The 26,969-nt window shown below is 43.2% G+C and overlaps 5 protein-coding genes across 5 annotated transcripts in view; 2 read left to right on the plus strand and 3 right to left on the minus strand.

Moving 5' to 3' along the window:
- Nucleotides 1-184: 184 nt before the first annotated feature.
- LOC118429064 (2,5-dichloro-2,5-cyclohexadiene-1,4-diol dehydrogenase-like) lies at nucleotides 185-4,065 on the minus strand. The gene is made up of 2 exons (XM_035839416.1): nucleotides 3,762-4,065; nucleotides 185-1,427 (listed from the first exon to the last, which is right to left on the minus strand). The coding sequence occupies exon 2, from the start codon at nucleotides 1,409-1,411 to the stop codon at nucleotides 599-601; it is 813 nt and encodes a 270-aa protein (XP_035695309.1). The 5' UTR covers nucleotides 1,412-1,427; nucleotides 3,762-4,065; the 3' UTR covers nucleotides 185-598.
- LOC118429065 (2,5-dichloro-2,5-cyclohexadiene-1,4-diol dehydrogenase-like) lies at nucleotides 2,278-6,422 on the plus strand. The gene is made up of 2 exons (XM_035839417.1): nucleotides 2,278-2,401; nucleotides 5,580-6,422. The coding sequence occupies exon 2, from the start codon at nucleotides 5,596-5,598 to the stop codon at nucleotides 6,406-6,408; it is 813 nt and encodes a 270-aa protein (XP_035695310.1). The 5' UTR covers nucleotides 2,278-2,401; nucleotides 5,580-5,595; the 3' UTR covers nucleotides 6,409-6,422.
- Nucleotides 6,423-7,050: 628 nt separating this feature from the next.
- LOC118429061 (inter-alpha-trypsin inhibitor heavy chain H4-like) lies at nucleotides 7,051-19,375 on the minus strand. Its single transcript, XM_035839413.1, has 13 exons — nucleotides 19,040-19,375; nucleotides 16,901-17,100; nucleotides 16,499-16,612; nucleotides 15,879-16,001; nucleotides 15,136-15,260; nucleotides 14,674-14,837; nucleotides 14,360-14,509; nucleotides 14,048-14,183; nucleotides 13,586-13,635; nucleotides 9,485-9,686; nucleotides 8,793-8,923; nucleotides 8,214-8,369; nucleotides 7,051-7,985 (listed from the first exon to the last, which is right to left on the minus strand). Exons 1-13 carry the CDS (start codon nucleotides 19,184-19,186, stop codon nucleotides 7,653-7,655), a joined length of 2,031 nt encoding a protein of 676 aa, XP_035695306.1. The 5' UTR covers nucleotides 19,187-19,375; the 3' UTR covers nucleotides 7,051-7,652.
- A 954-nt stretch (nucleotides 19,376-20,329) lies between these two features.
- Nucleotides 20,330-20,854, minus strand: LOC118429316 (uncharacterized oxidoreductase TM_0325-like). The gene has a single exon (XM_035839797.1). It carries the CDS (start codon nucleotides 20,852-20,854, stop codon nucleotides 20,330-20,332), a length of 525 nt encoding a protein of 174 aa, XP_035695690.1.
- A 1,457-nt stretch (nucleotides 20,855-22,311) lies between these two features.
- Nucleotides 22,312-26,969, plus strand: part of LOC118429062 (2,5-dichloro-2,5-cyclohexadiene-1,4-diol dehydrogenase-like) — a 15,949-nt gene continuing 11,291 nt past the window's right edge. Inside the window, exon 1 of the mRNA XM_035839414.1 lies at nucleotides 22,312-22,566. The gene's annotated coding sequence lies outside the window, so the exon portion shown is untranslated. The remainder of the gene's footprint in view (nucleotides 22,567-26,969) is intronic.

Here is a 26,969-nt window from a genome sequence, read left to right on the forward strand (position 1 = left end):
GAGATGCCATTATTTTATTACCAATAGCAATTATTTTATTACCAATAGCAGAGCCGAGCAGTTTATTTAGGCCTGAAAAAGGTAACCAAAGACTAAACAAATTACATTGCGTAGAAAAAAAGCAAGAGCTTAGCCTTCAACTGCATTTTTGTTCCTTTAAAAAATTTAAACTTCTACCGGTATAGATTAACGTAGCGGCGCTTGTTGTTTAGAGCAAATAAGATATAAGTTATGACATATTCAGCTTCCATCTAAAAAGGAGATTGTTTCATTGGTTTCACTACCCATAATGATATATGTTTTCATGTAAATTTGATTGATTGACATACTGTGTGATCCAAAGAAGTTTCAAGTAGGACTACAGATTTTTTTGCTTCAAGTAGGACTAGAGTCACAATTGTGATAAATGTTTCGGGGTATATGCTGTAGTAAAAATTGACAATTCAAACTACAACATTAACCGCCCTTCAATTTGTTTTACGTTGGAAGCAGTATAGCATGTAGCGTGACTAAAGCATGCTTCTAGCAGCACTTCCATTGGACAGGCCTTTGAACGATGAGAGCTTGTGCAGTAGCCTGACTAGCAGTGAAGCACCCCTCACAGTCCACCTGAGATCTTCAGGTGCTCTCCCGTAGTGAACGGACAGGCGTCGCTGCAGAGCCAGGTTACAGCCTCCGCAACCTCCTCGGGCGCTGCAAGGCGACCTGCGGGGTACGACTTCGGATCCACCCGATCCTGGAAATCTGGTGGCGACTGCTCCACCAGTTGATCCCGCATGGGAGTAGCGGTGAGCCCTGGACATACTGCGTTCACACGTATCCCCTCTGAAGCGTACTCCACTGCGGCTGTCTTGGTGATTCCCAGGACAGCCCACTTGGAGGCGCCGTAGGGGCTTAACCACGTACTGGGAAGCAGTCCGGCCAAGCTGCTGGCGTTGACGATACTGCCCCGCACCCCGCGGAAGCGGCACACGTCCGGCTTGTCGGCCCATCTAGCCGGATCGCTCACCACGGGCTCCTGCTGCAGCATCTGGGCGATCTCGTACTTCAGACACAGCCACACGCCCTTGGCGTTCACGTCCATGACGCGGTCGAACGCGTCCTCGGGCGACTCCACGATCCGTGCCGAAGCTCCCAAGATCCCGGCGCCGTTAAAGGCGCAGTCGATCCGCCCGAAGCGCTGAACCGCCGCGGTTACCATGGCTTCCACGCTTGTCGCTATGGTAATGTCCACCTGGACCGCGATGCCCGGAGTTTGGAGCATGCCCAGTGTCTCCTTGGCGCTCTGCTCGTCGATATCAGCCACCACACAGCTGTACCCGAGCTCAGCAAACCTGACCGCCGTGGCACGGCCGATGCCGCTCCCGCCTCCCGTTACCAGGGCAACGGGCTTCCGGGTGGAGGTAGCCATGGTTACAGATGGGTGCCTAAAAAACAGAATGTTACTTTTATCACTTCCTGATGACTGCTTCTGCTAATATACAGTGAAAAGGATTCAGTTTGCGAGCAGCTTCATGAGGCCACTGCCAATACCACACTTAGCTTTAAAATATCAAGGTAGTCTTGTTGTAAGACTGTTAACTTATAATTGAGTCCGATGCCGTGCCGATGGGAAACTGCGGTACTTAACACCCATTTCCCTACTAGACTCACTTGAAGACGATTTTTTGAAGAAGGCGTTTTGTAAAACCAAGGTTCCTGTGTTTGAGGAGGGCCACACCTGAAACACGATAAAGAACCCACCACACTTATTGAAAAGAGTAGGGGTCCTTTCCAATATAAGTTTATAAAACCTTCGCCGCTTGTGTTACGCCCAAGTACGACCAAGTTTATATACCGGTTATGTTGTACATGTATTACAAACTCCTGTTACAACAAGCACCAACAAGTAAATCTACAATGTGGCGGGAAGACGTAGACGTCTTTCTGTAAAAAGGCTAATCACTCTAAGATTTACCTGGATTTTGAAGACAAGTTTAAAGGGAAGGACTATCAAGCGCCCAATTGAAACAGTAAGGAAACGCTCTGACCTATACGTTAGTACATTGTAGGTGCACAACAACTACAACAACAACGTTAACAGGAATTCAATTCAAATATCGAAGACGCTGCCAGCTACATTCATTAACAAACTGTCATGTTTATCATGCCCGCCATTGTGTCAGAGGTGAACCTTTGACTTTTCGGATGCGTCACAATACGAGAACCGGTTATATCAGACGATATTTCACACAGGAGTGACTCCGTCACGAATCAGCACTGTACGTAAATTACAACTTTTGTCTCAGAGGTCAAATTTTGGGTCACAGTAAGAGAACAAACAGGTTAGATCAGACGATATTTCATACAGAAGTGACTGCACCAAGACCCAGCACTATAGATTACAACTTTTGTCACAGAGGTAGGAACATGTTTACTCTTCAGAGTTTATAAGTTCTAGACATTTGAGTAATGCATGATTGAATGTCGCCTTGAACAGTGTTTGAAACATAGATGTAACGTCATGACACATTATTTTGTTAACGCAAGCATTTAGTTGTGGCGGTTGACGTTTAAAATGACTACAACAGCTTTATACAGGCAAAATGTGCTTGCACTGAATGAAGGCTTCTTCTTGTTTTCTTCGTGGAGTTACGTTTGAAAGCCAAGAAAATGTACCCCCTAAAAGTCTACCTAAAATACATGTACGTGGCAAAGTGTGAGCCGTATCAACTTCACTAATTCGTGGATTTGTGTAACGTTACAGTGTACGGTAATGGGATGCAAATATGCTCCGGGGTGTAGCAAGTGACCTATGAGGTCAGGTATAACAATACATTATCGAGACATCACTCGAAGTCAATAGATCGGTCACCATTCAGACGTATGTATGCCCAGTGACATGGATTGTGGGTAATATGTCAAAGGTCAAGGTCCCTGACTGGTAAACAGTTCTCGTCTCGAGCATTGTTTTGATTTGCATAACAATGTTCAGACTTTTTTTAAATGTCTCAGGGGCCATCGCCCTTGACATATTACCCACAGTCCATGTAGCTGTGCATGCGTACTCTGAAGAGTGGAACTGCTTATTATATACGAACCCTTAGAAAGCCACCAACAGGGGGCGCACAATCTGGGCATTTCTTCAACACCTACCAACATATGAAAATTTATAAATATCAGTCTACGACTTCTCTAGTCACAATTTTACTGAGTCTCACAAATACACGGACCCAAAATCGTGAGCTTCTTGGTGAGAGTGATAAATATAATGTAGTAAGAACGCAAAGAAAAAGATCAGCTTTCGAGATAAAACACCACATACAATAGTATGAAATGTTTCACGAACTATAGTACACTTCTTGTACTATAGAAATTGATCGGTGGCCTTATATATAGAATATGGCTTGCAGAGTCGAATCCATCTGTTAAGCTAAGGGCACAACCCGCTGTACGTGCAAATACGTGCTGTATACGTGCCAAAACGTGGGCAATCTTTTGGGATCCGTAAGTGGTGAGTACCGCCTCCGTACGAACTCGTCACGGGGAATCCGACGGAGCACGCAGACACGTCGTAGAAATATTACGTGCCGCCAAACTTTTTGTGCCGGGCGTTCCCCACGTTTTAATAAATACGTGGCGAACGTGGCCTAAAAAAAAAAAAACGTACGGACAAATAACACGTACGGTGGAATGTGCCATTAGCTTAAGAAGCCATCTGTATAACTCTTCAAAGAGTGATATAGAACAGGGCTCTTAAAAAGAGCTCTATAAAGATTTACCTAAAGTTTGAATCCGCCTGTATAAGAAACTCTATCCTCGATCAGCTGCTGTGAGTTGGAACAATGGCGCCTGGGAATATTGGACTTCGCACACCTGACCGATACTTGACCCATGTACTCAGCTAGTCGGTACACTAGTGCACGTGGGGCGCCATTCTTCCAAAACACACACCTGAACTCGTGATCCAGTCTTCTTGAATTCCTCCTTCTCCTTCAAAACAAAGGTGAATCTTAGAATCTTGTTTTTGTATTCATAGCAGCTGATGAGATGCCAACGTTTTCGCACCATTTTTTAGACCACTGTTCGTAGATTTAATTAAAAGTTCCTTGCAAATTCTTGCCATTAGTCAAATTTCCGGCAACACGAAAGGGTACAGTGTCTAAACAATGTAGCATACCTGTCTACGCTAGTCTAAAAGCTAATTCTGAGTTCATGAGTTCGGCTTTATAGGGCTCGTTTTCGGAGATAGTGGAAGATTATTTTGATACTTGTTGTAACAGGTGTTTGCCATTCTGTATAGCCGGTAAGGCCTAAGTCACATTTCCAAACTGAGGCTGGGCCGGGCTGTTTGCGGAAACGATCGGGCTGTTTGCCGAACTGAAAAATAGAAATGCATACGTACAAATATACACAAATAATGCCCACGACTATCCTCTATAAGTCTTGTGTACTTCTGTCTTTGTTTCTATATCATAATTTTTGTTCCCGAAAGCTACCTGGCCGGGCTCCGGTTTGGAAATGTGACGTAGGCCTTAAACGTGTTTGGTCGCGACACTCCAGTTTTGTACATTAAATATTAGCTGCGTTAGTACAGCAGTTTAAGGTTATATCCACTCACGCCCAGGTGGATCCATACGCTGTAGGATATGTGTGGTGGATTCTTTAAGCTGCTTAAAGGTGGGGATTTCCTCATAAAGCACTACACCTCCGTTTTCGCGTACCATCCGAAAAGACGTCTCAAGGGAAGATAGGTACTCATCTTCAACTAGGTCGAAGGAGGAAGTAGGTGTTAAGTATCTTTGACAAGGGCACACCATTGGGGCCTGCTAGTGATTCAAACTCAATTCTAAGTCCACCACAAAACCACCTTTGTATGACAACGGTATTTTTGACATTGACAGTGGTTTCAGTTGCACGCAACCGTGTAATACAAAGATACTTTGACAGAATATTAGCGGAAGCAGCCATGTAAATAAATCACCAAGGCAGGGGTAAATTTTGAAACGTGCCCGAGGCAGAAGATTCTCTGACCGTACGTGATATCGGTGGTAAGAAACCAACACCGATATGAAAAGAAACCTAAAGAAAGTCCTCTAAGTTATCGTTGGTTGTAAAGGGCTTTGTGATGGTCAATGTTTGGTTTAGCCTTAAAATTCCATACTTTGAACATATACAGACGCGTGAACCCACCCTTAAGGTGGTATCTCCCTGCACTTGCGTCAAGCTTGCGTCACTGCGGGGTTCATTCGCTGCGTCACTGTTTTGTTATGTTCTCCGACTTTTATAATTTAGATATTGCGTGATACGTAAAAATATGACTTAGAAGACGACAAGATACGCAGTAAGGCACTTCGTTCCTAATCTCTGAAATTCGTTGAGTATCTTTTGAACCCCGCAGTGACGCAAGCTTGGCTCAAGTGCTGTGAGATACTAGCCTTATATTTAGTGAACACTATAAATTCCATGTCGACAAAGCGTCGGTACCGATTCTTTCAGAATGTTTATCATATACCTGACGTATAAAATCAAAAGTGTACAAATCAATAATATCAAACAGAAATTCAGTCAAGTAATAATAGTAGCATTCTGTTTTCTAGGCATCCATCTGTAACCATGGCTACCATCACGCGGATGCCCGTTGCCCTGGTAACGGGAGGCGGGAGCGGCATCGGCCGTGCCACGGCGGTCAGATTTGCAGAGCTCGGGTACAGCTGTGTGGTGGCCGATATCGACGAGCAGAGCGCCAAGGAGACACTGGACATGCTCCAAACTCCGGGCATCGCCGTGCAGGTGGACGTTACCATGGTGACCAGCGTGGAAGCCATGGTAACCGCGGCGGTTCAGCGCTTCGGGCGGATCGACTGCGCCTTTAACGGCGCCGGGATCTTGGGAGCTTCGGCACGGATCGTGGAGTCGCCCGAGGACGCGTTCGACCGCGTCATGGACGTGAACGTGAAGGGCGTGTGGCTGTGTCTGAAGTACGAGATCGCCCAGATGCTGCAGCAGGAGCCCGTCGTGAGCGACCCGGCTAGATGGGCCGACAAGCCGCACGTGTGTCGCTTCCGCGGGGTGCGGGGTAGTATCGTCAACGCCAGCAGCTATGCAGGTGTGAAGCCCTTAATGTATTACAGCCCCTACTGTGCGTCGAAGTGGGCAATTCTGGGTCTAACGCAGACAGCCGCAATGGAGTACGCCTCAGACGGGATACGTGTGAACGCCGTCTGTCCGTATCTTACCGCTACTCCCATGGGAACGCTCCTTAAGGAACAGTCGCCACCAGATATTCAGCACATGCTAGACCCTACAGGTCACCCCTTGGGTCGCCATGCAGCGCCCGAGGAGGTTGCGGAGGCCGTTTGTTGGCTCTGCAGCGACGCCTGTCCGTTCACGACGGGAGAGCACTTGAAGATCACAGGTGGACTGTGAAAGGAAACTGGTTACAAAAGTATCCTATTTGTCCTGGCCATCTATCCGCCCTCCGTTATAAAGTGATGGGGAATCGTCGTCTGGAGCCTAAAGTCACCTATGCGCTGAGAGAATCCTGAGACGACCGCCTACAAGCGGGCGTCTAATTCCGCGCAAAGCAGAAAAACTTCCGAGGGCTGGGCGGGTGGGTCGCTTCAGGCTCCAGACGTAGTCGGAGGGCGGCCTAACGAGTGACGAGATGCCCCTAATCTGCATACTAGTATTTATACAATGGATGGATCACGTGTCTAACATCCGGGCGAATAGGCGACCAGAATAAATAGCAAAATTTCTGGGATCTTTTCAATACGAGCCTCCCTAAACCCTCGTCCAGTCAGCTCGTTCAGCTCATTCTTTTCCGCCCCCAACCCACCCACAAAAATACTTTTTTGGTCTCCCAGAGTCTAAAAATTTTACCAGTCTGGATGTGACATCAAATTAATTTTCTATTCACTGCGACCGTTCCTCATTTAATATTCTTTCTCTTTTTTTTTCAAATTGCATGAGTGTTTGCAGGTACTAGCTAGCTAAAGGTACTAGCTAGCTAATAGACAACCCTATTGAAAAGAACCTCACAACACACAATTTGTTTGATGAGTTTCATTCCTACCCTATTTATTCATCCATACAAATTTTACATGTCGTCATGGCACAATTCTTTCAGAATGCATGTGTATCGATATAGGATATTATTATTAAGTTATTAAGTATGCAGATATAATCAACAACATTTAGTTCATGATCAAACAAGCAATAAAAGCGGCATTCTTTGTTTTATATGTATATACTAGGTACTTGGTAAGCGTGAAATATTTATTTTTTTGTGTGAATTTCTTGGTTTATTCTTTACTATCAATATGAACATGAAAGCTAATCTGAGTTTCTACATCATCAATTCTATCAATTGTTAATTCCTTAATGTTTCTGTCTCTACATTTTCTCAATGGCAAACTATAATGCAACAGATTTGCAGATAGTAGGAAATTGAAGGCAGGAAATTAGATAACCTATTCTGGGACCTTAGACCTAACTTCCTGTCACTAATGTGCCTAGCAACTTTGAACCCAGCCAGAGCCAACCTTCGCATCCTGCTAATCTCCAGTTATACCATTTCCTGCCTCACATCCTACCACTCTATGTACTGAATACAAACAACTACGGACAGACACCAACACAAACAAACATACCGAAAACAATACCCCGTCTTACGGAGGTAACAAAGCGAAGACAATAGCTGACGCGACGAGCCAAAATGGCCACGACCTCCAACTGGTCGCACCACTTCTAGGGGCACTAAGTAATACCGTATCAACGAACATTTTGTTAGTAGGCTGCCTCCTTCTTTCGTTCTGAATAACAACCATAGACGTGAGAGGGGTAACGAAGTTGTACTCTAAGGACATGTTAAGAGCGCGTTCCTTCAGTTTGTTTTGTTGTTCCTCTTCTGTCGCAGTACGCTCTTTCTTCAGTAGGTCTTTGATGGTGAGGTAGGCCCAAAGGCGCTCCACGAATCCCTCAGGAGCAGCTAACGAGGCCAACTACGATACATAAAATAGGGAGGGGTGTGTGTTAGCTATAGTACGCTCCCATCGGTATATGTTAAAAGCATCCTAAGCAATATCAGAGCGTTAAAAGTGGAACTGTTCTGGATGAGGCAACCTGTAATGATATTGACACCTTTTGCACTATATTTCTGCATTTATATCATCATTTCACATTTTGAGCGATTGAAAACGGCGCAGAAGCACTCGGAATATATCACACACCTGAAAATCCTCCACCAATGAAAGCGCATCCTGTGCTCCATTCCCCGTCACGGTCACGTGGAAGTTGCTAGGCGGGGCTCCAGGGAAACGCCCGGCAACCACCACCTCAGAGCCGTTGAAGTAGTTTGAAAAGGCAGTCTGCGTGACGTCAGCAACCTAAATATAATGCAGGAATTTAAATTTTCAGAATGTCTTAGTACAGAACATACTAAAAACTATTCAACTATATTTTGTAGCCCAGAAAATCAGGTTATATTAGAAATTACAGTGTTGTCACTGAATCAGTTACCAATCTACAGGAATAAAAATGCATACAAAATTTGTGTATGTGTTTCAAATGACGTTTTAAAATCTGGGGACCCGGCCTTGCCCACAAATAGCCTGGTAGCTGCGGGGCGTCCCACAAAGCCATGTAGGGGTCACGTCACAAAGTGCAAAAAAAAAAAAAACACCCGTAAACTATCCGACCGGGCCCCCTTTTCCCAATTCTGTATCTGTATCTGTATCTATATAGCCGGTATATCCACCATTCGGCGTAACACATCAATTACTACATGTAGTATCGTTAGCATTACTCACCTGAAGTGCGGGGTTGCCTGCCTGGCTGTACCCCATGTTGACGTCTATCATCAGGGGTTTGGCCACCTCGTCAAAGAAGCTCGTCAGTTGGAGTTCACCATCGTCGTCTGGGTAGATTCGTCTGGCAAACCCTGAAATGTACAAGTAGTTGTCAACCACCTTTTCTCTCTTAGGCTTAGGCCCCATTTCAAAACCGGGCCCGGTCGGGATGTTTGCGGAAACGAGAAATAAAGTGTTTATCGAGGAATATACACAAATTATGCTCATGACTAGTTTTATTTCTACGTTGTGAGTGTTATGGCGCCGTTTCCGAAAGCTACCAGGCCGGGCCCCGGGTTGGGAATTGTGACCTAAACCTTACCCGGAGACCTGATATTAGTCTTGATTCTTAAGATGTATCCTGAGTCCTGAAATAGTTTAAGTTTTAAGACTCTGTGACTTGCGCCAATCTTCAGTTTATGAGGACTCAGGAATAATCCTGGAGAAATAATGAGCTACAATCTCTTTTCCCCTTCCGATAGCTAAATGTACAATGCTTTTCTGACCAAGTCGTCATATATCAGATTTTACTTTAGAATACTAGCATGTAACATTGTACAAATACGTTATTCTATGTGGAGATTTTTCTGTTTGAGAAACAACTAAAAGTTTGCATTCTTTCTGAAAACCAACATGGCAGGTGTGGCCCATACCTCCATTTTGCAGTGCAAGTCTTTCCAGGAATTCGAACGAGACGTCGTATCCGAAACCGAGGCAGAAGAGGGCGTGGTTTCCCGCCAGGAAGTCACGTGCGTTTGCGATGATCTGATTGGTGTTCGTCACACCAACCGTGGGTTGTCCGTCCGTCAGTAAAACTATCATGGAGGCTCGACTGTCATGGCGGGAACGGAGCTCTTGTTGGACGCCCGTTTGAGGCACTTGACATGGTCACGTAAAAAAAAGATTAAAAAATTGCGGTGGCCCAAATAAGGCTGTCAAAGGTGTCCACGTAATCCCCACGAGTTGTTCTATCGCCTACAATACGCGTGATGATTCAAATATTATTTCGGAATGAGATTTGAAGAGTCAAAGTTGGCCTTCAAACTGGCTCTTTATGCCTGTTTTCGGCCTCGATTTCGCACTGCATGGGGGTTTCCGTGCAACCGATTACGACACAGTACTTCCGGGTCGTACCAGTGAGGTCATAGCGGTCATACAGAACGCGGCTGGTATCTTGTCTCAGTTTGTGCTAGCTTCGGTAGAAGAGGATCCAAGTCATGCTTATTGATATAGTCGAAATTATGTTTGTACTTGCAGAACGTCGTTTTGTGTTAATATCGTCTCGGTCCACATGGGGGATCTGACAAGTTCTATTATAAAGGTCCCTTCTTACGAAGTACTAGTAACTGACATTCCTTCGTATCTGACGTTAGATGCGGTCATTCCATTGGGGAATTATCAATTAACAACTGATTGCTGAGGTTTGGACCATGGCAGGGTTAAAACTTTAAAGTAACTGAAATATTAACTTGTTCAAGAGAATAAACTGAAAAATCCTACTGAGCTGTCTGGATTGAAAACTGTGTCAATCATATGACACACTTCTAAAACGCATAGTAAAAGTATCTCGCTCTGACGAAAACTGTGTCAATTTGATTGACACATTTGTAGAAACGCGATGTGAATCAGTGTAAAATTGCCTTGATGGTGGATGGACAACTGTGTCAATTTGTCTGACACACTTGTAGAAAAGCGATCTTTGAACCGTATAAAACTGTCCTACAAACGGAAAACATTGTTTCGGGGGACAACTGTGTCAATCTATATCACCCACGTTTAGAAAAAGCGCTGTTTAAAACGTATAGATTGTCTTATGACGGAAAAGTTTGTCAGGAAAGCATTTTGTCAATTTATATGACACTCTAGTAGAAAAGTGTTGTTTGAGCTGTACCTAACAACTATATAGCTGAAAACTTGGTCAAAAAGATAAATGTGTCAATTTGCATGACACACTTGTAGAAAAGGGATGTGTAAACTTGGTAAACCGTAAAAAAATCTTTTAATGACAGAAAACTTTGTCAGGAGTTCAAGTGTGCCATTTGTATGACACAACAATTAACCTATGGAAAAGCGCTGTTCAAACCGTATATAACTAAGTAAAGGCGGAAAACATGACCAGGGGGCAAAATGTGTCAATTTGGATGACACACTAATGAAATAGCGCTTAAAGAACGATATAGTTGGTAAGGAAAGCATTTGTGTCAATCCATATAACACACTGGTAGAAAAGTGTTGATAGTGTTGTACCTAACAACTTTATTGGTGTATAGTTGGTCAAAAGTACAGCTGTGTCAAACTATATGTGGCTCAATGTGTTCAGGATACAAATTGTGTCAATTTGTATGACACACTTTAAAATAAGCGCTGTAAGAACTGCATATAACTATTTTACAACAGAAAACTTCGTTTGGAGGACAACTGTGTCAACTGATATGACACACTAGTAGAAAAGCTATGCTTAAACATTATCAAACTGCTTTATTGTCTATTTATAGGACATACATGTAATGTATAAAACCGATGGTTACACACTATACACAGTATAAACCTGTCTCATGACTTTGTCGGGGTGGACAACTGTGTCAATTATTATAACGCTCTTGTAGAAAAGCGATATATAAACAGTAGCCTTAATGACGGAAGACTTGGTCAAGAGGAAAACTGTGTCAATTTACATGACACACCTGTAGAAACGCAATGTTAAAACCTTAAATCGGATGGTACCTAGTAGGCTAGTATAAAACTGATTTAAAACGGGAAACTTTGTCAGGAAGATAACTATATCAATTTACATGACACGCTTATGAAATTCAAGCGCCATATAAAAGGCCTTCAAGACGGAAGACTTGGCCAGAGTACAACTGTGACAACTTACATGATACTATAGTGGAAACGCGATGTTTTAACCGTATAAAACTGTCTTAAAACGCGAAACTTTGTCAAGAAGATAACTGTATCAATTTATATGACACACTGTTGAATGTGCTATTCGGTCATAAGATAATTTAGATCGCTGTTCTATAAATTTGTCATTCAAATTGACACAGTTTGTCTCCTGAACACTTTTCCGCTATTAGTTTGCTATATACAGTTCTTATTGCTCTATCTGCAAGTGTGTCATTCAAATTGACACAGTTTGTCTACTGAACACTTTTTCCGCTATTAGTTTGCTACATACAGTTCTTATTGCGCTATCTGCAAGTGTGTCATTCAAATTGACACAGTTTGTCTCCTGAACACTTTTCCGCTATTAGTTTGCTATATACAGTTCTTATTGCTCTATCTGCAAGTGTGTCATTCAAATTGACACAGTTTGTCTCCTGAACACTTTTTCCGCTATTAGCTTGCTATATACAGTTCTTATTGCGCTATCTGCAAGTGTGTCATTCAAATTGAGACACAGTTTGTCTACTGAACACTTTTTCCGCTATGAGTTTGCTATATACAGTTCTTATTGCGCTATCTGCAAGTGTGTCATTCAAATTGAGACACAGTTTGTCCCCTGAACACGTTTCAGTTCGCTATGAGTTAGCTATGTACATTTCTTATTGCGCTACCTGTAACTGTCATTCAAATTGACACAGTTTGTCTCTTGAACACTTTTCCGCTATTAGTTTGCTATATAGTTCTTACTGCTCTATCTGCAAGTGTGTCATTCAAATTGACACAGTTTGTCTTCTGAACACGTTACACTTCGCTATGAGTTAGCTATGTACATTTCTTATTGCGCTACCTGTATATGTGTCATTCAAATTGACACAGTTTGTCTCCTGAACACTTTTTCCGCTATTAGTTTGCTATATACAGTTCTTATTGCGCTATCTGCAAGTGTGTCTGCAAGTGTGACACAGTCTTCTGAACACTTTTTGCGCGATTACATGTAGCTACATAACGTTATAGTTCTTACTGTTCTGTAAGTGTGTCATTCAAATTGACACAGTTTCTCTTCTGAACACGTTTTTCGCTATTAGTTAGCTGTATACACTTAATGCAGCGCACAACGGTCCTTTAGATGTGTCATTTAAATTGACACAGTTTGTCTTCTGAACACGTTTTCCGCTACTAGTTAGCTATATAACGTTACAATTCTTACGGCGCTGTTTTGTGTGTCATTCACATTGGCCCAGTTTCTCTTCTGAACACGTTTTTCGCTATTGATTAGCAATATACTGTTCTAATCTTAGTTAATCCCTCAGTCAGGCGCGAGCAATGTATCTAATATCTTCAACAGTTAACAGTCAGATGCAAAAAGTCTTCGTGGGGTAACGTTACCTAACGTTACAGTTCACTTTACCCACGAGGCAACCTATTGGAATATCACCTTACAGATTGCTGTCTTATACTTCAAAGACATTTCAATATTACTTCTTTACATGATAAAACGCTGACAGCACCATCAAAAGTATTTGTGTACACTACCGAGTGAGGTCCCGAGTGACTGCCGCAACGGTATAGCGTGACGCGGAAACAGTCGAACCTCGCCCACTAAGCGGACACCCCGAAACCCCCATACGGTGCGTATTTCGGCTTGAAAACAATGGCGAAACCATAGGAAAAAGCTGTCGAAAATCGGTCAACTTTGACATCAAATATATACTTTCTCGTAAAAGTCCATCGGTTGAGATTCACAAGGCAGATAGAAAAACTCGTGGGGATTACGTGGACACCTTTGACAGCCTTATTTGGGCCACCGCAATTTTTTAATCTTTTTTTTTACGTGACCATGTCAAGTGCCTCAAACGGGCGTCCAACACTGGGTCCAACAGGACAGAGGCTTCCAGGATGGCATCGTTAATGTTCGTTCCTTGCAGTAACGGAAAGCGTATTAGTTTTTTTTCGCGACGCCTCAGGGGCGAAGCCGTCAGTATAGTACTGCGATTAGGTTGCCAAACAATCTATAAATTCAAAGCATGCATTCCCTTGTGAATTCGTGTCATGGAAACACCTTGCGGGACCGACCTTATCATACAGCAAAAGTATGTACACACTACTACATTTTTTATTAAAGCTTTTTTGTCTTTTTTTATAATAAAGTCACTGCCCAAACTATGAAGAGCAGAATATTCTAAAAAGGTAATGTTTTGATATCTTTTACAAACAAAGTGCAAACTACAAATTAACATGACGTCTTTGTTAGACGTTGACTCCTAAAAACACCTTTTGCGACACTTAACTATCAACTTGTTTCAACGTAGCTATTGTTACTCCTCACGTACCTCCCTGTGCTACCATGCTGGTGACGTAAGTGTCAGCAGCCCTGATGCTTTCCTGATTGGCTACCTGCAGTTCCGACTTCCACCGCTTGGTGCGGTCAGAGAACGTCACGATGTTGAAGAAGTCCGTTTCTCGAAGCTAGGAGAGGGGAGGAAGAATTAACCACAATAAAGAGTGAAAAAAATTCCAAATTGGTATACCTGGTAACTGTAGTAATTATAGTATATATGACAGATTTGCATTCACTACTGGAGGTAAGTAGATTCTCTTATTAAAAACAAACAAACAAATAAATAAATAAACAAATTGCTTACCTCATCCAAGATGACTGCCATGGCCTCCTTAGTCTGAAGTATCTTGTCCCCGCTCATGGATCCGCTGACGTCAATCACAAAGATCACATTCTTGGGCATGACTGGTAAACCGGTCGGCGCGAAGTAGTGTACAAAGTAGTCCCCGTAAACCTGCGCAAATAACGACATTAAATTCAAAGTTTCTACTAGATACTTTTTAAAAATTATTTCCTACAACTATAACGGAATGATAAGAATAAATGTCAAATATTTGTCATTGTACATTAAGTCAATTTGACATAAATTGTGTTCGTTTAAGAAGAAAACTGTTTTACCTGGATGAATCCGATCTGTTGCTGGCGATTGACGTCATACTGCACGACGAAATCTCCCATGATGCCCTGGGCAGACATGGCGGCCTGTTTTTGCTCGGACGGCGAGTATGTGACGGTGTAATGTTCAGGACTCACACGTGACACAGTCGCAGTGGACAACTCATCTGTTCAACGTAACAAACGACATTCATCTGGTATATGGATAACAAACTTCCATTTTTTTTACTCAAGACCAATGTTTTTGTACCGTCTGTCACCTTCTTCGTTGTAATTGTGTACAAATAACATTGTTTTCAAGTGACTAGTGAAACTGTTCACGAATGCATGTATCGTAAGTAGTTTAACATAATTTGTTCATACCTACGTGTCGAGAATACAGAGGCTCTCCAAATAATTTTTAATGTTAGTTTGTTTGTTTTTTGTTTAGGAATAAGTTTTGAATTATTTGCAGATGTAAGACACCTGTTGATTGGTCCGTCAGCAGGTCCGAGGTCCTGATGTCGGGCACGCGCAGAAAGCTGAAGCCCTGTGACTCGCGTAGATCCACGGTAATGCGCATGTCTGGTATGATCTGTTCTGGTCTGATACTGCAAGACAAAAAATAAACTTTCAATTCTCGTGTCTGATTTGAATGCCATGGTCCGAAAATCAACAATTAATTTTCAACCTAAGTGCAACTATGCATAATAATTCATTTCACAAATTTTCCTAATACAGTAGAAGCCGTTGAGTTGCACTCCCCATTTGCTAGCACATTTTGTGCAATTATCTGGATGGTGCAACAAAGCCAAGTTATTCAGCTGGACAGCATCAGTACGGTACTTTGGGATTCAGTGCAATAAACAGAAATACGCAGTTATCCGTTGTGCAATTCACTGGCTTCTGTACATGTATCTGTATTCAAGAATATGGTAATAGCATCATTTGCAATGCATACACACGAGTATTGTAAGTATATGTACCACAGAACCATTAAAGGCACTGACTGTTGTTTGGCCTGTCACATATGTCGTACGACGGGTTTACGACAAAAAATGACGAATGTCGATGGTCAGGTCCGTCGAAGCGTTGCAGAAAATCGTGTGACGAAAATTCAAATCGTTTGACGAAAGTAACTGCGGCATATAACAGTCAAACCATAGAAGGCAGGTGGCCATCACGTGATGATCACGTGGCCACCGCGTGATCATCGCGTGACCGTTTACCTGATGACGTGCTCGTAGATGCCGAGTTTGCGTACAAGGAACTCCTGGTAGGTGAGCTGAAACGTGACCTTCTCCTCTGCACCCACGTTGATGGCGATCCGGAACTCTTCGCGACCTCTCGGACTGGAGAAGATGTTTTTATTCGATCTTTCATTTGCATGGAAGCCTTTTTAAAAGTAAAACTTTGAGAGCCAAATAACTTTTATCCATCAATTTGTTGGTTCACGCATTTCTTCACTTATTATTGGATTATCAAGGCGTTGAATGGTTCACAGAACTATCTATTCATCTGTATTATTCCGTTGGTGATATAGGATAACCCATCCACTTGATAGTTAATCGTTATATCACTAAACAGTTTGGCATATCAATCTATATTTATTTTAGGTAAAAACACTTCTGCCATCATGATAGACTTCAATCGCTTCTTTGTCAGAGGGATATAAAAGTTTGGTAAGGCTAGGGTTGAGATAGAATTTGTCGAATATTTGATAAGTCATATTAAGACCAGCTTCGAGTATTTCGCTATGGTAAAAGCAGTCAACCGTATGCATTCATCCAGCAAAATTATGTTGATAAAGAAATCATTTCAACAAAACGATTACGATTTTGATCCAGACCTTTCTTGTGCGACGTGCCCGGCGCTTTCTCCGGCCTCTACGGCGGCGTCGTACGCTTGTCTCGCCGCCCCCTTCTCCATCACAGTCCCCACGTACAGGGTGTCGTTGATTACCCTAAAACACAACGGACGAGCATAGACGTACCCATAGTGTAACTGACATGTATGGTTTCTCCAAAGCAGAGGGTCAACTCGACTGTGTCTATGCATTAACGAACCATCTTAGCAAATATGTGGCAGAGACGAACAGACACAACAAAAACAATACCTCCATTTTTCATAGAGATAATGATAAATCCAAACAACCTCCTTGATCAAACCGAGGACGAAGCGCATTTAGCTCTTTCTCTAGAATACGCTCGTAGTAATAGTATATATGTCATGACAAGTGCCCTATACTTACATAGAAAAGTTGGAGATGAACGCTGTCTCTGGTAGCTGCATAGTGAAGACTGCCTCCCGACCTCGGTCCCCGCGATTGGCCAGCTTACTTTCGACCGTTACAGTGGCGAATCGTGACGTCACGTGGGAGTCGACGTGCAGCCAATAGACGTCGGCCATATCGCCTATGTCATCTTGTCGTCTGACTCTGCGTTCCGAGACCTGCCACACAGAGCAAAATGGTCAGTTCAACTACAGTAAACTTTAGACGTTTGTAAAATGGGATTTGTTTGTATTGCCTATAGGGGTGACATCGACTATCATAATTCCACCAGGTGCCATAATACCGCCACCTCAAAAAAAAAAAACGTTAGTATAGAGGTATTCCCAAGATTGTCTTGAACACTGAATGTTAAATATCCTACATACAATACTTATTATATTGATAAATAAATTATTAATTGATAATTATTATAAATATACAGATATTTTAAAAAGCGTTGAAGACAATCTTGAGAAGGCCTCTATAACAACGTTTTTTGAGGTGGCGGTATAAAGACACCTGGTGGAATTATACGAATGTATAACATAATTCAGGAAATTTCCTAGCTGTTTCAGTATTTAAATGATGAGTTACGTGCTCAACATACTCCCCCGGGACCCCCATTTTGCATCCCTTCCGAAAGACGGGTGCAGCCCCAACAGAGATGCCCTCTCCAGGATTTGAACCCGAGTTTCCCAGTTTTCCTTGCATGTATGTGTCTGAGCTTATTGGAACTGGGAGCTTAACTTTGAGGCCGCTACCAATTGAGCTACAGGGACAGCTCTCAACCTCGGCACTCAGTGCAAGCATTATTACACCCCACACTGCTGTGCTACCCTAGCCCGCACATAGACACGCATAAAGATGACATTACACCAATTCACCATAACACTGCATCAATAAGTAAGCAGTCTTCCTGAATCCATACTACCTGTACGTCAGAAAAACAATGCACCAAAAAGCACCCAAGGGAAAATAAAGAAAACGATATTTGCTTACAATCATAACAAAAACAATATCTCAAATATCATTTCCTTTCCCATGGGTGCTTTCTGGAACATTTCGATTTTTTTCTGTTTCACATGTAATAGCATCATCATTCAATAGTGTTTGAAGAAAAACGCTGTAGTTTGGTTAAGTTTGGGCGCTATATTTGAAGTGAAGCTAGTGTTTATTACGATAATCATTTTGTTGATTTTGTATGCAGTAGCTAGTTACCAGGGCTCGCCCTTGATAATAGCCTCCGGCTAGTTGGGTAGGCCTGGCTGTATTTCTTACAGCTGAATAAATCGAGCCGAATCAAATCAAGTCACGCAATTAAAAAAAAAGTCGTACACGAATATAACAGGACTATTTTCACCTTTGACAATTAAAGGCAAGAAAATTTACAAATTGTACATATTGATGCGAAGCCATAACTACGTCTACATAGTCTACATACTTGTTAGTCACATCTTGGAAGTGGAACGTATATTGCAATGATTGCTGGGATGGTAATCTACCCCCCCCTCCTACTCTGTCTGTCTGTCTGTCTGTCTGTCTCTCTCTGTGCGTGTGCGTGTGTGTGTCTGTGTGTCTCAGTGTGTGTGCGTGTCATCATCTCCAGTACTGCTTAGCCCACAACAATGTGGATTACTAGCAGCTGCGCATGACGTAAGTGCATGTGAAAAACAAAGGGTATAAAGGACGTGGACATGTGCAGACAGGACAAGTGATATTACAACACACTTATTTACACTATGTACAATGGACTGGGGGCAGCTCAGTGCAGCGAAGCCCGTCCCAGCTCAGTTTTGAACTGGGAGAGGGACTCCGCCTCCGCCACACTAGGGTCAAGTTCATTCCACTCTTTGATGGTCCGAGGGAAGAACGAGAGCCTGTAATAGTTGGTCTTACACGCAATGGTCTGCAGCTTGAAAGCATGATTAGTGCGGCGGGAGCACCGAGCTGCTGGGACGAGACTCGAGGTGTGTGGGACGGAGATGGTGTTGTGTAGGATTTTGTGCATTGTGGTCAGCCTGGCCATTTTACGGCGTTCGGACAGTGGCTGTGTGTGCGTGTGTGCCACGGTATTATTGAAGATACAAGATATCAAGTCAGCTACTCTCTAAATCTCACCTTGTCTCTGGAATCTTGTCTTCCAGCGATGACTACATTGAACCCCGCGATCTCGCCATCACGTTTGCGGTGTGATCCCTCACTTCCGCATTCAGCCAACACAAGAATACAGAGCGCTGCCGCCAACGCCCAGCCTACTTTTACCATAATGTCACGTTCTAAAACACTGCCAAAACGTGCACTACAACATCCTACACTTCTTACAGAAGTCTAGCTACAAGCAAACGAACAGAACTTTCACTACGGTACTGTTTTGCCTTCAGTATAAACGAGCTACGCCATCGTTGCAGTCTGAGAAGACATTCCTTTGTGACCTTTGACCTCCTCAAATATAGCACCCTTGGTCTGACGTCATTGTTGGCGCGCTTCCAAACTTTGCTATCACTTGCATCATGAAGGTGCGATGCTTTGAATTTTAATTTGTTTGTTGGACTACGTTGAACATGATTCGGACGACTCACTTTGTTAGATAGTAAAGGGCGACGTCACCTATCGATTTATGTCGAAAGTGCAGTCTACACTGGTATCCATATGTTCACCTAGAAATTTATCAATTTCCCTTCCCATGAAAAATTATGATATGAACGTAGTGCTATATAAAGCGTTTGTACCACCAAAAGCAAGGAGTGCAAGAGGAATACAATCGGACAAGTGCGACTAGCGATTCAAATCCGAACTGCAATAGAAACGATCACCCCTGTAACTAGAAATAAAGCTATCCAATATATGGACATATTGACACCGCCCCTTTCTTGCCATGTAATAGTTCAAGCATGGGCGGAGCGAGTCTATGTGGATATAGTATAGCCCCGCCCTCTCAAGGAGTTTGTTGGCATCCCCCGAGGGCGAAGCCCTTGTAATGGCGCCCCGGAATATTGGACTTCGCACACCTGACCGATACTTGACCCATGTACTAGTACCTCAGCAAGTCGGTACACTAGTGCACATGGGGCGCCATTCTGCCAAAGCACACACCTAAACTCGTGATCCAGTCTTCTTGAATCTCTCCTTGAAAACAAAGGTGAATCTTAGAGCCTTGTCGTGTGTGAAACGTCAACGTCTTCGCACCATTTTTCAGACCACTCTTGATACATTTAATTGAAAGTTCATGGCAAATTCTTGCCATTGGGCAAGTTGTATGCAACATTAAATGGTACATAGGGTGTATTAACAATGTAGCATGTATCTACTTCATGTTTGTGTTTGTTGAATTCTGTATAACTGGTAAACCGCGTTTGATCATAACACAATAGTTTCAGACAGGAAATATATTGGCTTCTATCAGCCCTCCTATTGGCTAGGCCTGTAGACGATGAGAGCTTGTGGCAAGTTGTGCAGTAGCCTGACAAGCAGTAAGGCACCCCTCAAGCGGCACACGTTCGGCTTGTCGGCCCATCTAGCCGGATCGCTCACCACGGGCTCCTGCTGCAGCATCTGGGCGATCTCGTACTTCAGACACAGCCACACGCCCTTCACGTTCACGTCCATGACGCGGTCGAACGCGTCCTCGGAAGACTCCACGATCCGTGCCGAAGCTCCCAAGATCCCGGCGCCGTTAAAGGCGCAGTCGATCCGCCCGAAGCGCTGAACCGCCGCAGTTACCATGGCTTCCACGCTTGTCGCCATGGTAACGTCCATCTGCACGGCGATGCCCGGAGTTTGGAGCATGCCCAGTGTCTCCTTGGCGCTCTGCTCGTCGATGTCAGCCACCACACAGCTGTACCCGAGCTCAGCAAACCTGACCGCCGTGGCACGGCCGATGCCGCTCCCGCCTCCCGTTACCAGGGCAACGGGCTTCCGGGTGGAGGTAGCCATGGTTACAGATGTACACCTAGAAAACAGAATGTTACATTTATCTCTTCCTGATGTCTGCTTCCGCTGAAAAACACAGGATTTGAGTAGCACATAATTGCGTGCAACTGCCACTGTCAATACCATACCTTGGAATATGAAGGTAGTCTTGTTGTAAGGGCTGTTGACTTAGAATAGATCGTTTTCATGTGACGTCACAGTCGCGTTCGAACGTTCGAACGGCCATGCATGTTGGATGATAAGCTGCTTGATCTCCACACGGCTGTGTGTTGCACGTGGTGGGCCCGTACATGGAAAGAAGTTTTTTTGTTTGTTATTAGGCCATGTTGATTTGATTAAATGGATGACATCCTCTGGGAACTCCAAAACTGATGCGAGCGAGCGAATAAAACAAAAGTTTGGCCAAAAATAAAAGTTGCCTCCAGTATGAAATAAAAGTGGCCAGGAAGGTTGAACATAGGACTAAACACACATAGTATGGTACACCAACAGTTAGGTGTAGGGACCAGTACATCATACGGGTGCAAGACATTTTTTTCTTCTTGGACCAATCTGAAAAAAAAAACAGACCTGGACAAAATCAGAGGAACAGGTTTCGCCAATCACAAAATGGACGCACTATGTCGGCAGGCATTTGGGTCTTACCGGGGGCCAAGAAGACAACAAGAGGAAGTCAAGTAGAGCTTATAGTCAATTGTACCAAGTTTCTATAGTCAAAGGTACAGAGGCAGTTAGCCTTTATTCCTTGGTGATGGGATTTTCAAATGCCAGTGGGAGTTCAATAATCTACCAAACAGATTCCTTTGTAGCAAAACTGACCAATTACCATTGTTTTGAGTATTGCCAGTTCTCAAGTGTCCACAGACAATCAGGTCCAGCCGTCCAGGTTCAGATCCGGACCTGAAAATGATCCTCTGGACCTGAATAGGACCTGAATTTTCTGTACTGGTACCTCCCCGTACCAACAGTAGATTTTTTTTCTTTCTGTCCTTTCACATTTTATTCGATGACTTTAGATTTATTTTGGCATTCTATGTCATTAGACTATGATTACTTATCTATTTTCTGATCCTTTTTTTTCAATCTATGGAATATTTGTGCTCATTTTACAGCTGCCTTGCAAAATCTATTGTGTGGTCAAAAACTTTTTTTTTTTGGAAACGGCCGAAAATTGGTGCGAGCGCGGATGTCATCCATATAATCATATCATTATCAACATGGCCTTATTTACAAACGGGCTGGCTGTTCAATGCGCTAACTGTGAGTTCCATGAACACAGGATACAGCGTACTCGCCGTTTCTATCTAACAACACAGACACAGTTATCCCTTTTTAACTCGATTGAATCACCATTCTAGCGGCCTGTCAACATGGGCCCCCGTGCGGAGTTTGCTCATCTGTGATCAATTGTTACAAATTAGTCGGTTTTTTTTTACGTAAAGACGTGGTCTTTTAGAAAATAGCACTCTCCTTTGGAGTAAAATAGTTTAAGAGTCATTTCATGGAATACGGCCCATCTACATTTCATTATTCTAGTTATTTGCACAATGAGCATATACGTTTCCCACGTCAGAGGTTGAACTTTTACCTCAAGTCAAGTCAAGTGTAGTGACAGGTTAACTGGTTAGACAACATCTTCAGACAGGGTGTGACACGGGCAGGTCAGCACTGGAAGCTTGAAGATCTCTAACTTTGTCACCAACTTTGTCTCACAGGTGGGAATATATTTACTGTGTAGGTTCTAGTTGAAGAAATGAAGGTTGTCTTCTGTCGCAGTGAGCAGGGTTTGAAAAGCTTCATAGCATGCAAGTTACCACGCACACATATGCGTAGCTATTATTGTAGAAAATATGTAACATGCATTGGCATAATACCGGTCATAAGCCTTATACCGGTCGATTAAAAATAGTGGAACTTAAAGAGATCTACACATGCACCAATAGTTATTTCTGAGGTATGCACACTTCAGACATCTAGGTGTCCAATACATAATTTACAAAGCATCGATAACAATGCATTCGAAGACAACAAGGCCAAAAGTTTTCAGGTCATTTTCGGGGCAGGCGAGCTCGTCGTGGGACAAACACACTGTCACGTTCATCGCCAGATTTGTAGATAATAATCACATGTGCTCACGGCACAAGACGAGCATGATTCAACAGCAATCTTGAATTTCTTTTGGTGACCTACAACTCGTGTAAAAGTGTGAGGAACCGTTGCATTATCGCCCAGATCTACGGCTGAATGGGTCAAATTGAACGTACGCCGCCATTTTTAATGCTACGGCCAGCAGTAAAGTTTTACGTCATAGCGGTTGTGACGGACCAAAATTAAATGAAAATTCTTGTCAGTATACGCCCATTTTCTCATGACTTTTTGTATGCTCATGCAGATTTTTGTTTTGTGCAACTACTAACAGGAAAGAAAGGAACAACAGAGGATGTATAAAGGTACATAGCGGCAGTTAATTGTGCCGTGTTTCGTTCGGCCGGTATAGTGCACCCCCTTCCAACCACGCGCCCGTTCTCCGTGCAATTCCGCGGTGTGTTCCAATTACGATATTATGTTTTTAGCAGGACCAGAGAGACAAAATAACTTACACAGAACAAGTGGCAAAGGTAAGCTGTAACAGCAACATGTAACTGGAGAAAATGATGCGTTGATCATTTGCCAAATTAGCATTGCTTGAGAAATTGCAGTAAACCGACCGGTATTATGCCAATGGATGTTAACGACCAAACCTTAGCCTCAGGGAATTCTTCTGGTTTTCATAATGGCGATACGATCGAATGTTTATCTTGTTCTCAGTTTAGCGTATTGGGGGAGAATACAATAACGTTACGGTGTCGAGGTGATGTACAAGTTGGTGGGGTAAGACGTTGTAGTCCAACTTTGTCGCAGTATGGCTGAAAATTCGTAGTTTGGGTTGTTACATTTTGCACTAGACGTGTTTACAAAATCTCTCACTGGCTGGGTTTAATGAGGGGGGCGGAAACTGTCGGGCTAGGAGAGCGTTTTTAGTCAGGCTATGGTTACTTACGAAGTAGTTGAGTCAGACAGTACATCAGGCCGAAAGACAAGTCGTATGAAGCTCGTTGGGTGAACTACGCGTGAGTTCTCCAAATTACGTCGCGCCTTGTCAAACAACGTCGTAGTTGGCTGAAGCACGCCGTAGCTCAGTTTTGACCGGGGTAGAAAACCATTCACACGGAGTCAGAGTTGGAGAAGCACCAAATCTTGCCCCTCGTGAGGCAAGTGGATAGTGAGGGCAGCTGGATACTGGGGTAGACTGTGTAACGCAAACTCCGCTGTATAGGGTTGTAGCTAGTCTAGTCCTCCGTGCGCAGCCTATATGATATATTTTTTTTAACCCGCCGCAAGTAACTTTGGTAGCGCCGTTCTGTGTTCTATATCATCCAACATGGCGCCCACGCGTGGCGAAGCGGTTTTCGAATGTTCCGTGAAAACGATCTATTGATTCCGACGATGTACTTTACACCTATTTCCTCACTAAAATCACTTGAAGTAGATTACTTAAGGCACGCTGTAAAACCAAGGTTTCCGTGTTTGAGGAGAGCCATATCTGAAACACATCTAAGAACCCACTACACTTATCGAAAAGAGTACGGGTCCTTTCCAATGTAAGTTTATTAAACCTACGCAGATTGCACTTACTGTAAAAACTGGTGTGTTACGCCCAAGTACGGTTTAGATACGTATATACCGGTTTTGGTTAATCACAAACTCCTGTTACAACAAACAACAACAATTAAATATACTTATCATATAGCCAGGGGACGTGGGCCAATCAGAAGGCCCCATTTCATGCTGGTTATGACGCCGTAACAGCCGTGCATTAAATTTTTGATTATCGCACGTGTGCATTAAAAACTTTTGAAAGTTTAAACCAATCAGAAGGCCAGACAAACAGGACGCTGGCCAATCAGAATGAGATATCCAGGAATCGTCCATCTGCCAAGATAGGGGAATAAGTACAGGCATGGCAGGGGGGATGGCTCCCTCTATCAACATCGGTAGTGCGTACGCGTGTTTCTTTGTCCAAAGAAAATATTTGCCGTCTTAAAACAACATTGAATTACCTATAATATTTAAGACAATAAAATCTATTTCAAGTCATGTCCAATTTAAACTGCAAATGGAAAATAAAATTATTTGCACCCCCGCCCATTCAAGTTCAGACGACAATAACACCATGGTCCGCCATTGAGTAGCGGTCATGGCGCTGGCGGACCAAAATGCTACCTTTCTTCGGAGAAGTCGTGTCTGAGTTCGTAGTCAACGAGATTCTCAAGAGCTGTGAAGCACAGGGATCCCGGAATGCCCCAGGAAAGCCGGCAGGGATTAAGCGCCTGATACGAGCGAACTCGACAAAATTGATACTGGGCGAGCGGAGTAATGTGGAGCGTGCAACAGTTTGTAACATAATGAATCGACTTTGCTCTTATTTCAAGCCTTGGAACAGAAATACGTTTGACGTACAAGTCTTATGTGGTTGTCAAATTCACTGTTCAAATTTATGTACTTAATACAAGATATATGTTTTATAAAGGAATTTGTCGCTCCTACTCAACCGGAAACTCTACTCTACTCTTAAATGGGTCAGTGTGGGTAGGCTATATGATAATAGCGTTAATGACCCACCTGTTCCTCGGTATATATGGTGTCATAACGCCTGGTCCTTTGCTATAACCACCTCATAAAACCACCTCGTTCGCTTCGCTCACTCGGTGGTTTTATTCGGTGGTTATAGCAAAGGACCAGGCATTATGACACCATATACACCTCGGGGCGGGTCATTAACACTTAAATAATGTGTGTGGAAATTGGCAGAGACGTCTATGTCTTGCTGTTAGAAGACGGTAAAGTTTCATCACTCTTTAGCACAGCTCTAAGATTTTCCTGTATTTTGAAGACGAGTCAGTAAAGGGGAGGGCTATCAACACCTCCCTGTAAACATGCTCTACTAATTGTGGATCAAAATAAACTCAAACTCAAAACAGCAAGGGACACTGAGTTCAGTACAGGTCACAACAAACGATACAACATGATATAATGATACAAAGAATCTACACTACTCAAGAATCGTATTCTACTGCGCACATTCGGCTTCTTCTCGTTTCTTTGTGATATTGAAAATGTAAGAACAGATATGCTTTATAAGTAATGGTTTGTCTAGATTCATAAGGAATATAAATTTGTCTATATTACTTAGTCGTATGAAGTGAGGGAACATGGAATCTATTAGTCTGTAGAGTTCAGCTCTCTCTTTCTTGTACAAACTTCATTCTACTATAAAATGATGTTCGTCTTCTAACTTATCTAGATTGCAGTATCTGCATATTCGTTGTTCTAGAGGAGTGCGGTTATGTCTTCCGGTTTCGATGTGTAATTTGTGGCAACTGACTCGTAGTTTTGTGACGGCCGTCCTGTGCCGAATATTGTCAATATCCAGGTATTGTTCTACATTATAGGTGGACTTGAACAGTCTGTAAGACCTCAATTTGTCTTTAGCGGATCCACCTTTGTTATCATTGTGTAGCTCTCTTAGAAAGGTTTGAACATAAATGTCTTTCAGACGCTGATTGATAGAATTGATAATTTGAGACGAATTTGTATTATGCTGTAGAGGACAATGCCATACATAACCATAACCGCATTCCTCCAGTGACTGGCGAACTCCTGAAGCCCAACACTTGGCTCCAGCTTTGTCTAAATCTATCTGGCAAGAGAGGGCGTCTGACCGGAAACTGTCTGCTAGTACTTTCTGGCGAAGTCTAATTAAGTGTTTAATAGCGTTTAGGGAGGCTTCCAAATGAATGGGGAACCTCCCTAACTCGGCTCTAGCGGCGAGGCCACTTGTAGATCTTGGCACGTGTAGGGTTTGCTTACAGAATTTTAGATGCATTGTTTCGATAGGACAGGATTTGGAGCTTTTAACAGAACCCCAGATTTCCGATCCATAGAGAATTATGGGCTTAACACAGGTATCAAAAAGTTTGTTTCTGATAGACAAAGGCGCATCGGCTTTGTCTAGGGATTGATTTATCCCGAATAAAGCTTTCAGACCCCTACTGTACAAGTGTTTGTTGTTCGCCTT

Source organism: Branchiostoma floridae, chromosome 13 (assembly GCF_000003815.2).
Source record: "Branchiostoma floridae strain S238N-H82 chromosome 13, Bfl_VNyyK, whole genome shotgun sequence".
Taxonomy (NCBI): domain Eukaryota; kingdom Metazoa; phylum Chordata; class Leptocardii; order Amphioxiformes; family Branchiostomatidae; genus Branchiostoma; species Branchiostoma floridae.